General features: G+C 48.3%; 1 protein-coding gene across 1 annotated transcript in view; it reads right to left on the reverse strand.

Annotated features, from left to right (window-relative positions):
* Positions 1-15,757, reverse strand: part of kremen1 (kringle containing transmembrane protein 1) — a 62,772-nt gene that overhangs the window by 10,311 nt on the left and 36,704 nt on the right. The window contains exon 3 of the mRNA XM_035435644.1: positions 12,292-12,383. Coding sequence (XP_035291535.1) covers positions 12,292-12,383 — 92 coding nt within the window. The remainder of the gene's footprint in view (positions 1-12,291; positions 12,384-15,757) is intronic.

The raw sequence follows: 15,757 nt of genomic DNA on the forward strand, positions 1-15,757 counted from the left end.
CTTGACATCCGGAGAGAGAGAGAGTTTTTCGCGGAAGGCCCGTGGGGCGTGGCCTCTGCTTTCGAAAACACGTTCGCGCTGAGCGGGCGGCCTTCTCCGCGCCACGCCCCTGACTGCTCCGACGCAGCCGTTTTTTGTCGAAAGGGGAGAGAAGAGGGGGGAAAAAAGAAATAGGGAGGGAGGGAGGGAGGGGGAGAGGGAGGGGGGGAGGGAAGGAGGGGGATGTGTACGAGGAAAGAGAGGATGACTTGTCATGGTTAATAAGGAGGCCCATCCTCTGGATCTTTCCAGACAATATGTGTCCCTCTTGGCGAAGTACTGTGGCTACCTACCGATAATGAACCTCAGGTTCATTCAAGCGTAGCAGCAACAACAAAAAAAAAAAAGATAAATTCTGTCTCTGCAGAATACAGGCAACATCATAAAACCTCTCTCTGACAGAGAATAAGGAAGCTTGCGTTCTGGTCGTTCTCAGTACTCCTCTCCCCAGTCGGAAGTCAGAACCCATTACAAGAGAACAAATAAAGGTCAGCTAACAAGCAGCGATGCGACAGGGAATAAAGCTTGTGTGGATTACAACATTTGTGCCGTTGTATTGTTTGTGTGGGTTCAAAGCCTAGCGTGGGGAGGGGGGGTGGGGTTTTCTCCCACCTCCGGTTCACATACACACATAGCTTTTAAATTTTGTTATTTATTCTTTACTAAAAACATTTCATCATTAACGGAGGCCAATCATCTGAATGCTAATTTCACATGAAAGGCCTTCAAAATTCCATTGTCATAAAAAATCGTGTCATTTAACACAATCAATGACCCACCAAGGCATAACACACAAAAAAAGCTACACTACAATACTGAGAATTAGTCTCTGTTGCATTATTAAAAGGATGAATGGTTTGTTCCTGGCAATAGTTAACAAGAGTCAAAAGCATCAATAACTTTAAAAGTGGCTGTGTTTACCGTTGTGTGTGTGTGTGTGCAAAATTATTTTGAATTTCGAGTAATGCACGGAACTGACATATTTATGAGCCATAATTCCCCTCGGAGAATTTTATGTTTGGTGTAAAAGCGAGGGCTGTTTTATGTGGCCGCATTTGCTTTTATTATCTAAAAATCAAAAGACGCTTTGCACTTGTCTCTTTACCACAGGCTTATGAAAGCAGCTCGTCGATTTCATTATTGTGAGTTCAGCCACCATAACAAGTTCTCTTAAATTATAAATGAGAGCATATGTTTGTGTCTGAGTGTGTGTGTGTGTGTGTGTGTGTGTGTGTGTGCGGGTGTATGAGTGTGCGTGTGCGCGTGCGCATGCGTGTGTGTGCGTGCATGCAAATGTGTGCATGTGTGTGGGTGTGTGTGCATGCAAGCGTGCATGTGTGTGTGTGTTTCCAGGGAATAAGCAAACAGCGCATCCTTTATCTTCATGGTGCTCTAAAATAAATATTAGCTTGAAGGAATATTATTTTTTACAAGAGTACTTTTCACTGGCATGAACTCCTTTGTAAACAGAATGTTACTAAATACATTATTACTGATACAAATGATTTGTATAATTAACATAACTTAACCATTATTTTTATACCTGCTCATTGCAAACACCATATTAAAACTGAAATAATGTCACATTACAAATTACCTGATCTTTTTTTTTTTTGCATATGGCTGAACTTAAACACATTCTTTCTTTTTTTTTACTCTACTTACAAATCACTGGTCTTTGTTGCCGTTAAGAAAAAGAAAAAAAGAAGAAAAAAAAAAAAAGCAGGGCTAGACTTCAGAGATGTCCACTCCTCTTACGGTATAAAATTTCAAAAGAAGTTTGGAGTCGTCCGTGCCCTTGCGGGGACCGTGTTGCAACACGACCGAGCGGGAGCTGATCAATGCCTTCGCCCCGGGCTCCCGGAGAATGACTAACTGCCTAATTAAAGGAAGGGAGGAAATTTTACTTTGAATGAATAATTAGAAGCTTTCCAGAGCTTCTGGGCCCTGCAATAAAGGCGGTTGAGAAATTGTCGCTGGTGCGCTGGGGGGGGGGGGGGAGATCCCATGTTCCCCCAGCGGTATCAGCGCGGGGTCAGGGGGAAAGCGCGGTCCCGGGCTCATCCAGATGGAAAGCTCCTGGCCTGACTATTTTTTTTTTTTGTTTTTCTATAGCGCCCTTATCCAAAGCGCTTTACAATTGATGCCTCTCATTCACCCATTCGCGCACACACACACACACTCACACACCAACGGTGAAAGGCTGCCATGCAAGGTACCAATCGGCTCGTTGGGAGCAATTAGGGGTTAGAAGTCTTGCTCAGGGACACTTCGACACGCCCAGGGCGGGGGATCGAACCGGCAACCCTCCGACTGCCAGACAACCGCTCCTGAGCTAGGTCGCCCCGCTCTCATCCCACTGGAGTTAACAGCTCCTTAAAAAGTCACGTCCATCCCTCACCACCTGCTCTCAAAACTGAAGATATACACATTTGCAGTTTTTTTCCCCCACCCCCTTCCCTTCACCCACCCTTCCCACCCCCCACTCAACAGCAAAAAAAAAAAGAAAGAAAAAAAAGGGGAAAAAATGATAAGGTTTTGGTAGCGCTGTCATGTTTTAGGGTGAAGTGGAGTAACACGGGTTTGGGGGTTGGGATAGGGTAGGAACCTCGCCCAGCGAAGCCGTCGAAGCGTCTCACTGGACAGGTGCCCGACCCGGCGGGGTAGAGGTAATTCGTTTAAATGTTTGCCCCACTCACGCACAGCCTCTTGGTCGCCCCAGCACTTTCCCTGACAATGGAAACGGGGGGGGGGTGGGGGGGTGGGGGGGTGGGGGTGCAAACAAACAGCTCTGTGCCACCGCTGTGATCGAAAGGCTGCCTGGTTCCTCATCTGGTACGGTCATCCAGATATCGCAAGCAATCCCGGGCCGGATCTGTGCCAATTCTGGTCAGAAGTCAGCTCAGCCAGGTGAAAATTGGCCCAGATCTGGTCCGGAGTCTCTTCCTATCTGGGATACTCTCCTTCATGCTTCAAAGCTCCAGTATGGACCAACACAGACGCCGTAGACAGTAGATCCTGTGTCTTCTCAGTTTTCTACAGTTAACCCTCCCCCCTCAACACTGTTGTGAAAATATGGCAAAGACAATCCCCCTTGTAAGGATTTGAGTAGGTAAGTAGTTGACAAGCAACTTATGCGCAACCCTGCAACAGCTCACTTCCAATTATAGCTAACTATCAAAAACTGCATTTCCGCAGGGCCAATTGGTTCTTATAAGCACAATGCTCCAAATGGGTCCACACTGATCACTATTCTCCTTAAGGAGTTAAGGATTACCAGAAGAAGAATTGGGAGTAAACTATACCATATTTTTTTCTGTTATTGCTTCCAGCAGAGGTCCGAATTCTTGCCTCCATTGATGCCATTTAACAGGCATACTTGCCTGCCACTGTCATAGCACGGCACTTCAGCCTCGCAGTAAACTTGCGCAAGAATGTCGGACGTGGCAGGAATCCAGAGCCTTCTGCGAAAACACGCGCGCAGAGTGCGCCCGGAGAGAGGAGGCCCTCGCCGACGCTCGCGTTCACGTGGCCAATCGCAACTCGCGAGCCGCAAGGTTCACCGTCGCACACGACAACAGCCCGAAACGTGACGGGGCCCTTTTCCCAGCATCCCTCTGGTGTCAGCCCCCCCCCGCCCCCCCCCCCACCCGCCCCCCCTTCGAGGGGACCTCACCGTACCGCCCGTTCGTACCCGCGCGTAAACAGGAGGAGGAATTCCTCCCTCGGGGCAGGGAGCTAAAGGTCACGGAGGTCTGACAGAAACCAGCTCAGATCACCTGCGCAGGGGGCGGGGCCTTTGACAGGTGAGTGAGACTTGTTAAAAAGGGATCAGATTCAGGGCCTGTGCTCAACCCCCCCATCCCCCCCCCCCCCCCCCCCCCCTCCCAACCCGGCCGACGCCCCTTGGGAGGCCCAAAACCTGTTCTGCCGTACTGAGTCTACGTGCGACCCACAGCGCAATACATCCAGCAGTCTGGACTGCCGGAGAAAAACAACCAGGGACAGCCGTTATCTGACCATACTTACGCACACAGAACACTAGAAGTATGGACGGTCGAGTATGCATGGGGAAACTCAAATATTTGTACTTTTTATTTTGGCAAATTTCAACTTTTACATTAGTTTTCACTTCCAAATAAGAGGTTTAGATAAACAGGACTTGTGTGAGGTAAATTGAACGTGCATCTTGACATGCCCCATAAACACTGTTGTGAAGCTACTGACATGGAGAAAAAAGAAACCTTTGAAAAACCAAAAAAAACTCAACAAAGAAGCAGGTATGTAAAATACTACCAGAACCACCTAGGAATAATGCAAAATAAGAGCCAGGTTGAAAAAAGAAAAACAGAATTATCCTTTAGGTTTGAGAGAGAATCACTGGTCAACATGTTAGGCTTTGTGCCAAAGTTACTTAACCAGAAAAACCTCAGAAACTGTGTCTTGTTTTACAGAGCAGCAGACAAAGAGGTGTACTTCTCCAAGATACTGCCAGGAATAAGAACCACCACCCAATTTCAAAACCGTAAGCCAGAGAATCTAACTGCTAGTCAACTGGCACTGACTTTGTGTCAACATGGCTGGACCAGAATCCCACGGGGGAACTGTACCATGTTTCACAAGGAGCGAGGGCCAAAGTAAGGAATGCGACTCCCTGTTGTTCTGCATGGCCTGAGCGATACCCTCGCATTCGTTTACTTCCCTTCAGACCCTGAGAAAAAAAAACTCTGCGTAGTGGGAGTGTGGGAGACATCTTAGAACAATGGCTCCCTGATTACCTTCACCACAGATTTTCCAGACTCACCAAATTCCCAGCTCTGAATTCTTCGTATTTAAAGTCCTTTCTACTGACCACTTAACCTGAAATATTCCATTTTTAAGGATCTTCTGAAAAGTCATGAACCTTCTAAAGCCTTGCAATTTATTTTTGTCCCCTGTAGGGGACATCAGCAGCGGGTCTCAATGTGAAGAACCATATATTCTCCTGTGCAGAAACCTAATCAATAAAGACAGTCAATAAAAATAAACGATATTTTTGAAAATATATTCACTGCGACATGTTTTTGTCACCCAAGACATCAGTGCTACATCAAAGAGAAAATTTCAAATATTTCAAACAATTTTCTGCTGTTCTCAAGGGATGTGTGTCATGTGACCAAGCACCATATTTAGGTAATGGATGCCCTGCACTGAGACACAGCACCAGAAACTCACGTTAACAAGCAGAGCGTCCCGCAGCTAAGAGGGCAAGCAGATGAAAGGAACGCAGGAGCTGAGCATCTGTCCAGCCCGAGGGTCTGCGCCTTCAGCTGGGCTGGTGGGGGCCGTTAGCCCCTCCCCCCCCCCCCCCAAACGCCCCAAACGCCCCCCCTCGGTCACTGGGAGTTATCATATGTCGCATGCGGTGAGATTTAATGCTCCCCCCGTGATACAGGGAATGGTTCCACTCGCAAGGAGAGGACTTTCCGTGGTGCGAAGTGACCCCCCCACCCCCACCCCCACCCCACAACCGCCCCTCTCTGGGGGACCGAGCTTGGCATGCTCAACCGATACCCCCTGTAATTCAGTTTCTTGCAGAAGAAATGCCTTGTCTTGTCTGCATACAGCCCAGTAATGGAAATGAGTTCGCGTCTAGAGACTAACCTCACCCCCCTGTAAATCAATCCACATTCAACCTTGACGGTTTTGGTCCTTGTACCTCGATGGCAGTTGTGACAGGGTATTTATTTCAATAGTTATCGTTTCCCCGCGCTTTTTGCGTGAACGGCCTCTGAGCGGGCCGGGTCCTCTTAAGTTTGTGTGTTCGAGTTTTGAGCCCCTTGTTGGGTCCGCCTCACACCCTCTTATGTCCATTTCTGTCCATTTAAAATGGGCTCAGTCGGTGGAATGAAAAATGGCTGACGTGTCGAATTAATGAATCTAATTAATGGTCATATAAAGTGGTAACGAGATACTCAGAGTTAAGCTCAGTTGCGCTTCCAATTTTTATCCATCACCAGGATTACTGTTACTTTACAGAGTGCTTTTCAAATTTATCCACCAGATAACTAATCTACAAGACAACAGATTATGTTGCTGTCTTAACTGTCTCAACACGGCAATAAGATAACATTACAGCGACAACACCACTACTGCACTACTACTATGACTATTATTGTTACTACTACTACTACTACTACTACTACTGTTACTTCTTCAAGCATTATTGTTCTGCCATATTCTATTAATTGTGTATAAATACATATATAAAATATATTGTTGAGAAATTTTCAACTTAAAATATACCATCGTTGTCACATTCAAACTTTATTAGGCTAACCAGGATAAAATAGAACACTTTGCTCCCGGTAGAACAGCAGCATTTGACCTTCGACCCTGAGACAGAAAGTCTGGTGCTCTGAGCATCACATCACATGATGCCCCCCCCCCCCCCCTGCCCCCCCCACAGACACAGAATGTCTTCTGCCTCCAGGACCCCTGGGAAAAGGTTAGGGAAGCCACATGCTCCTGAAACAGCAACACAGATGTGCTTTTTTTTTTCCTGACTGCCAATCGGCGATAAAGGACGTTCTGGAAAAGAAAGAAAACAACGAGGCATCCCGGGGGCTGTAGCTGGGGTCCCGAGCACACGTCGCACACAGGGTGTGTCACAGTGAAAAGAGGTCAGGTGTGCACGCAAAAAGGAATGTAACATCGGGGGAAAATGTTCAGGTTTGAGAAAAGTAAAACTCCTTCCCAGTATTTTGTTCCAATCTCTTGGATTTGATAATTAGCACAATTCTTCAGCCAGGAGGGAGAACTAATTAATGAAATCAGCTGGTTGAGTTCACGGGTGGAAGAAACACATGGTAGGACTTCTACTTTCTGACCCCTAGACTTTCCAGCTCTGGAGGATAACCCAGTTGATCGATACAACACGGTGTTAGCATTATAGGTATGTGTGACCAGAAATTAGTCCATTAAAGCCACAACAGCCTATTAAATGCACAATGGACAGAAAAAACATGAAAATATACTTTCAACCTGTCTGAACCATAAAAATAATGGATGGATATGTGGATGGACAACCCTTATGGTTCACTGAACGGAAGACATGTAGATTGGAGTAGGGGGCTTGTCAAGAGGACTTCACTTTTTGGGACAGGATTGAGAAAGAGAGGGCTGTTTTTCTGACGCCTTGGAGCTCTGGGAAGGTACTGATGAGACACCCTGAAAACAGACCACACTTTACCCTAGTGTGGAATGTGCCGGAGGCGTCTCTGCCTCCCCCTCCCTCAATCTCTCTCACTCCTACTCGCAACCTTTCTCTCTCACTCTCTCTCCATCACTCTCTCAATCTTTCCCTCTCACTCACTCACTCTTTCTCTCCCAATCTCTCTCCATTCTCCCCCTCCCACATTTCTATCTCAGCCTTTCTCTCTCTCTCTCAATCTTTCGCTCGCTCTCTCACTCACCCTTTCTCTCAATCTCTTTCCACTTCCCTCCCTCCCCACTCCCCCTCCCCCCCTCCTCTCTCTCTCTCCATAAATATACAGTTGGAGAGTTGTAATTTAGCGGTGCAGAGACCTTAAAAGACTCCACGGGGATGGAATGCCCCGAACTAGCGCGGCAGGTTTTCCCGCCGTATTTGGCGGGGAGAGAGAGAGAGAGAGAGGGAGAGACGGCTCCTCGTTCACCTGCCCCCGGGGGCCCCTCGTGCCCAGCTGCTCGTCTGATTCGCCCTCACAGGGTTCACTCAGAGGTGCGCCTGACAGCCGCCAATCAGGCCTCGGCTTCTGGAGAACCCAGCGGTTTAGACCAGGGCTGCCCAGCCCTGTTCCGTCCTGCAGGTTTTCACTTCAACCCCGAAATTTGGCACACCTGATTTTGCCAATTGGCAGCTCGACGAGATCTCTGGCTGTTGAATGAGGTGTGCTTTGTTGAATGAGGGCTGGAGTGAAAACCCACAGGATGGTAAATCTTCAGGAACAGGGTTGGGCAGCCCTAGTTTAGACCCTGTGTTTACAACATGGGGTCCTTGAAGGTACTGTAGGGGGTTTCTTTGACCAGACTTGATAGATGTAAATATCGCATAAAACCTTTAAAAATCCCTGTTTTTAACTTTATGGGGAGGGGAGGAGACTTTTGAGGAAGTTGTAATTTCAGTTACAGGCCATTTTAATATCATCGAGGACTGATATGCTAAACAACACAAACACAGACAGACACACACACACACACACACACACAGCGGAAAGCAGGCAGTCCAGGGCGATCCTGGCGTAAATTCTGTGCCGGGTGTTGACGAGGCCCTTCGGTAATTTTGGGCGAAGTGGAGTGGGGAGGGTACAGTGATTTATCGGATGCATTCTTCACGCCCCATTACCCGCCGGTGCCTGGTGGGGAGACAATCCAGCACCCTTCAAAGGGAGACAAAGAGCGGGGGACTGCGTCCCAATAAATCAGCCCGGCGAACTGAAACGTCCCTCGCGGGGTGCCTGTCCGCCCTCGACGGGCCGAGAACACCAGCGGCGAATTTCCGGCCGCGATAAAAACCCGCTCCGAACGCGGGGCGCAGCACGTACGGCCACGGCGGGGCGAGCAAGGCGCGCGTTTCACGTTGGAATGTGCGATGTTGGCGAGGGGACATGCTGGAGCCGTGACACGCTACAGCGGGTGCCCAAAGCCAGCGGAAACTACCGTTGCCGGGCCGTTGCTAAGGCGATAAAGCGACAGGGGGAACACCGCGACAGCAGAGGGATCCCCCCCCATGCTCTGGAGGAGGGAGCCAGACACAGCACCGTTAACGCTTTAAGGGGTGAGATCACAGATACGTGATTAGAATGTTCTTAGCTGAACATTCTAACGCTGATGTAACAATCAGAATTAGAATGGAAACTGAAAGTAAAGGAGATCTAGAACACTGACTTTCCGGAAAAAAAAAAAAAAAAACCTGCTCTTCAAAGGGTTAAAGGCAGCACAGGGCCATAGAGCCAATGGCCTTGGGACATGGAGGAACCTAGGAATGATGGGACAGACCAGCCAAAACTGACCAATGAGAGACAACCCAGTGAGGCGAGACCATTGTTAACCAATGGAACTTTCCTTAGCTCATGGAAGCAGAAGCTTGAGAAGCCACAGCAGAACAAAAACAAACATACAAAGACAGGAGGGAGGGAGGGAGGAAGAGAAGGAGGGAGGAGGGGGAGTACAGGAAAAAGGGGGGAGAGACAGAGTGAGAGAGATGAACTTAAGAGCTGAACTCAACATAAAATGTTTTCAATTGTTGCCTGTTCTTGGGACAACGCCTTGAATAAACGTGATCACCTTGATCCCGCCCTCTTCTCTTCCTCAGCCTCGTCCTGCCCTATTCTGTAACAGTGAAAGGATGACCTGAAATGACAGGCCTCTGAAGGCTGTCTTTTCAGGAGGCGCACCGGGCCCGAGAGCAAACTAAAGGCGTCCCTCATTACCAGACAGGTCTGGGTGTGCACCTCCTGTCGCAAGCACGAAATTCAAAGGCGCGAGGCATAATCCAGGCTTGGCAACGGCTTCCAGCGAGCTGATAGAAAATCAAACCCCCCCCCCCCCCAAAAAAAAGAACGTTGTGTGTTTTGGATATCTCGCTCAGAGGGGTTTTTAGCTATCGCAGTACGTTCCCGATTGTGGGGGACGAAACAGGAGCATGCTGGCTGCATTGTGTGGGGAAGGAAGGAACGCTCAAAGCGTTTAGAACCGGGACACACGACCATGGGATGAGTTAACCCTCTGAAGAGTTCATGTTTTTTTTTCGGAATGGGTTTTTTTTTGTTTCTTCAAAATTCCAGGCCTGTGTTCTAGAACGCCGTGTTCGATTAGCAGGGCCGAGTGTTCACGTCGGCATCAGAACGTCGAGTTAGAAACATTCCGATCTCACACCTTACATTACATTACATTACAGGCATTTAGCAGACGCTCTTATCCAGAGCGACTTACACAACTTTTTTACATGGCATTTTACATTGTATCCATTTATACAGCTGGATATATACTGAAGCAATTTCGGTTAAGTACCTTGCTCAAGGGTACAACGGCAGTGTCCTACCCGGGAATCGAACCTGCGACCTTTCGGTTACAAGTCTAGTTCCTTACCCACTGTGCTACACTCCGTCCTACTAAACAGGCAGACTAAACAATTTCGCAGACATGAAGTTACTTTAACGAGTTAAAGTGGGCGGGGGGTCACACTGCGGAGGCAGACGACTACGACGACGAGCGCACAGCAGTCAGGGGCCTGACAATGGGATGGCGCACATTCGCCGGCGGCTACGATCTTCGGGCTCAAAGCAGAGGCGACACGGGGCGGCTGGAGCTAACCTCCGCGACTCAGACGCGCTCCACGGACGCAGAGGCGACGTGAAAAGGCCATTTGTGCGAAGTAGGTCACTCGCAACTCCGGTTACAGACAGCGTGGGAGTTGGAGTGTGTGTGTGTGTGTGTGTTTGGGGGGGGGGGAGCTGACCGGCAGGGAGCCTCATTAACGCTCTGGCTGACATCCAGATGGGTACTGACCAGCCCCCTAAGGCTCTGCTGCGGCCTGCCATTGGTAGAGCATCGTGTGTGGGTAAGACATGTGACCTAACAAAAGGTCATGTGACCCACCCAAGGCAGTGGTTCCAATGCTGTGGGCCAGGGCTCGTCAGGGGACTGTGGGAGGGGCTGAGCCAGGTCATGAGACGCATGATGCGCGAAAAAACACAAGACGCTTTATTTTGACATCCACAGATGTCTCACACGCTTATACACTGGCCCCTCTATACTCACAGTGTAGAGTCACAGTACGCAAGAAATTGTTTTGTGTTTGCTGATACACTTTGGTGTCATGTTTTTTTTCAGATTTTTAGATTCAGATTAGAAAACTTTATTATCCACTTCTGGAAATTTGTCTTTGGCTTTACCGTGGTTGCATTAAAAACAACAATCATTAAGTCTAAATACAGCACAAGACACTAAAATAGCACAAGACACAACATAACTGCAAGGGACACCAATTATCAAAGTGCAGATTTGAGGAGGTAGGGATTTTAACACATATCCAGCCAAGTTTTAATAAGGAAACTTAATCATAGAAAAACATATTCGCTCATTAAGAGCACTGTGGCTGTCAAAGTTCCAGAACAACTAACTGCTGATGGGATACACTTCCCAGAATGCTGTGTGTGACCGTGTCTACTGTGCCCCTCCCTACTGTTTCCCTGTTTTCTTGTAATTTACAGGTGTGTTGGATAGCGGCAGTGCTCAACATGATTTGTTTGCCAACACCTGGCCTGCCTGCATTTAGAAGACTCCTACCATGTCATGTGACCCCATTCTGCCCCAATCACATTTCAGAATCCACTCCCTGGTTTCTCTTACAGCTCTTAATCTGCAGGGCACTGGATCACTCCAGTAGGTGAGTGCAACTGCTCTCGCCGTCCTACTCTGCCAACCAAATGCAGTCACCGGAATGAATAAAATTTTATCAAACGCGTTAAAGCAGGGATCCGCAAGAAGAAGGTAATCTCATGGGTGTTCCGTTCCCCTGAACGAAAGGAATTTGAGGGATATTCCAGAGACGTAACTCAGGGCGAGAGTGCCTCAGCCTGGCCCACTGATCCGATTACAGAAAGTGGGATCGCAATCCAAGCCCTTTCCGAAACCAGACGGCAATTAAACACGACTGGAAAACCAAAACAGACCTTTTTTTTAAGGATGGAGGGGGCTAGAAGAAAGTGCTTCTGACACACACACTCGCACACACACACGGACCCACACACACACACATACACGCACACAGACCCACACACACACACATACACGCACATGGACACACACACACACATACATACACACACGCACATGCACACACACACACAATCAAACACACACACACACGCACACATACGGATTAACCCAGACACATGCACACAGCGCACGCACACACAGACATGAATACGCGCGCGTATCGCTTTTCATGGAAACAGCACACCCCGACAGCCGATGTGCGGCTCAGGCACGTCCGGACACATCAGGAAGCCTAATTGCAATTGTGATAGACTCCTCTCCTCCGTGTAACAGCCCGGTGACATTCCAGCACCGGCATATAAAGGAACCGTAATTCACCCAAAGACAACTCCGCATGAGAAACACCAGCGGACTTCCATTTTTTAAATGAAGATGTAGTGGGCTTGGCCTCCCCGGTGTTTCGGCTGAGGTTGTGTGTTGCGGGTAAAAGAAAAGAAGAGCGACACTTACTCTGGCAGGTGGGAATGTCGCAGTACTTCCAGTAGATGCCGTCGTCGTGGTCTGTGATGTAGCACCAAGGCCGAACGTCACCGTCTGGGTTCCTGAGTATGGGGGGGGGGGGGGGGGGGTTGGGGAAAGTTGGGAGATAAGAGAAAGAAAACACCAAAGACATTATTACCCAATAAAACAATGGCAAAGATTAAAGGTTCTTCCTGCGCTGTCGGTCTCATGCAAACCCCTCCCCCCCTTCCCACAAACCCTTGCTCTAAACAGGGACCTCCTCCCAGCTCTTCAGGGGCTCATTGAGCCAGAGCCACCACGGGACCTGGGTGTGTGGGGGGGGGGGGGGGGCAGAGAAAGACTAGCCGCATCAAGCTGGGAGACGCTTTGTTCTGCTGCGGGGGGGTGGGGAGGGGGGGGGGGGGCCCTGGGAAGAACAATGCGTCTGTCAAACAGGGACGCCTTTGACCTCACCCGCTCCATTTAACCCCTGAAGATCTGAGAGTCCCGCCAGCGGCTCCCCGTTTCGGTTAGGGGGGGCGGGTATGGGCGGGGGGACTGGCAGAGGTAAGCCGCAAAAACCGCCAGAAACGATCTTCCCTTGGACCGTCTACCGGTCGGTTATTAAAGTCTACAGGAATTCATTACATCCGCCCGCCCCACCTCCGCCGAGCCGCGATATAATGTAGCACCTCCATACTTCCCCGCGGCCTCTCCAGATCCCATTTCGCCCCTTTTGTCGCGAAGAATTTGATGGGTGTTTCCATCTCTTTTCTTCTCCTTTCAAAAAACACTTTCCAGATTCTCTCCCTCTCTCTTTCTAAATAGAAAGGGTCATTGATCCAGATGTCTTTTTTAAGAATGGCCTTTTTTGCAAACGCGAAACATAATCCCGGAATGAATGAAGCTAAGCGTGAACATTTCGCTGTTTCTCTGCCCCGGCAAACCTTCAGCGCGAATCATTTTATGCTGTATAATATTTTAATTTCAGGGGCACATTCTGTAAAAGTTCAACACACTGAGCCATTGCAGACAAGCATTGTCTTTCACAAAGTAAAAAAAAAAAAAAAAAAACTGACTGAATACTCCAGGCAAACTGTTTGGAAACCGAGAGGGAAAGAGGGAATACAATCTGCTCTTACATGCCAAAGAACTTTCCAGAAGGGGTCCGTCCACCCGTTCACTCAACACTGGGTAGCCCCTGTAAGTTGTGTAAGTGTGTACACTAGGGCAAAGTGATGATTTCTGAACGTTACTCAACATACACGCATTAGAAGACATTTTGGGGGGGGGGGGGGGGGGGGGGGAGTGTTGGCCCGGCTATATTTGACACCGGTACCTGGAGGGCGTTCACCTCGAGCCCCTCCGTTCATTTATCTACTCATTACAGCAATAATTACCCCCCGGGAGGGGGGGGGGGGCAAAAAAAAAAAAAAACTGAACATAGAATGGAAGTTGAATGACTGCAATCTAATAGAGAGAAAAGACTTTGATCACTAAATGGTTCCTCTCTTTCCCCTCTAGCCCGTCAATGACGGGTTTTGGGTGACAATGGGGGCTTGGCTTTCACGCGCTACTGTAACCGGCGGAACACCGCATAATGGCGGAGCGGAGAGGCACGCACGGATGAAAGGGGAGGCAGCCCCTAAAAAAAATAAAAGGAAAGGGTGTCGGGAGACGTTTTGTATCGGGGGAACGACAGGAGCAGGTTCAGGTTAACGGGGAGATTTAACGTGAGCGCTACCGGAGAAGACAATCTTTTTTTGGGGGGGGGGGGGGGGTGGGGGGGGGCGGTCTGTTAATACAGGTTGGAGGAGGAGGAGGACTGGGAGCAATTGCGAGGCCATCTCTGGAGGTGCGTGAGAGAGAGGACAGACGGTAGCGAGAGCGAGCAGAGACAACCGCGGGAGCGAGCGGATTTCGGGACCGTCGAGGTCCGAAACGCGGTCGCCGTGGGAACGTTCCCGCGTCGTCGTCGCCCGCTGGCCCCGTTCGCGCCCCTTTCACCTCCCGGGCGCGTACGCCGGCGAGCTCGACGATCGACATCGGCGTGTCTGCGCGAGGAACAGCAGACTCCCTGAGTTTACATCAGACAAAAGCATCTGTCCAACTGGCTCTTTCCAACATCTTAAATAAGCCATTTTCAGACGGGCCTAATCATAAAATTTATGATTACATTAAAAGATTCTGGCACGGAAGAAGCTACAAAAGTCCCAGATTATGAAATGTTAAAATGTACACAGAAGAGAAAAAACAAGCAGCCAATCCTGTGCTTTCCAAAGACTTGCACATAGGCCTTCTGACTTTCATTAAGAGGACCCTGAATGAGACATTTAAAAAAACACCCCGGCCAAAATGAGCTGAGCCAGATGACAGTGTGATCATTTTCAAAATCTTGCCCAGAATTCAGACTCTGGGGCCAGTAGAGAATGAAATGATCACATCACCCATTAGAGAAGAGTGAACCCTTATCAAAGTTTCACTACAGACTACGCGGATTAGGAGTACTGAAACCTTAGTGCAACATTAATTAAATTAAGATTAGAATGGATAATATACCTGTCCATTTTGGAGACAGAACGTTAATGACTATAAGCTTCATACAGCAGGCCTGATATTAAAGAACGTCGACCAGAATAACATATGTCAGTCACATGGAACAAAATAAGATTGAAAGATACGGTTCAATTTTGGATCAACAGAAATAATGAGTTCACAAATATTGGCCAGCTGACAATTACATATGAAGTTCGACTGAAAACCGGAATTGCTTAGACGCAAATGAATTCCCCCGCAAACAACAACGCGAATGAAACACTAGTGGCATTCGTCTACCCAAGCACTGCTGAAATGACTGAAATCCAATATCATTTCTCCTGCCCCCCCCCACTGCTTAATTTTACATTTATATATGACAACAGAGCCACAGGATCACATTACAGCAAACGTGCCATGCATTATTAGGCTTACCTATATGTGTCACCAGCAATCACTGGAGGTGTTTGGAGAATGTGAATGGTATCTGTCTGTCAATCAAATCAATCAAACCTATCCTTTGAAGGCAGACACAATTCAGTCACACTGTCCAAAAATAGGAAACTATTGAATACACTTTATGTTAAGTTCAACTCTCTCTCTCTGTCTCTCTCTCTCCCTCAACTGATCCATGTCAACCTTGGTCCTGACTACATTGCCAATAAACACAAGGGGATTTTTTTCACTCGCTGTTACTGCCTCTGTGGTTTTCCAGTGATCCGTAATTAAAAATGTCATTCATGTCATTACCTTTGTGGCTTCTGGTGGTGTTTTTTTTTTTTTTTTTTGTAATTTAAAAATGTAATTCGAAACTGGTAAAAAAAAATAAAAAAAAGAAAATAAAAAAAAGAAGAAGAAGAAAATCCCACACGGTAGCAAAATGTTGCCCTTTCAGAATGCCGCAGGTCATATTTCAGGTGAGGCGCACGAGGAAGACAGT

This window comes from Anguilla anguilla, chromosome 10 (genome assembly GCF_013347855.1).
Source record: "Anguilla anguilla isolate fAngAng1 chromosome 10, fAngAng1.pri, whole genome shotgun sequence".
Lineage (NCBI taxonomy): Eukaryota > Metazoa > Chordata > Actinopteri > Anguilliformes > Anguillidae > Anguilla > Anguilla anguilla.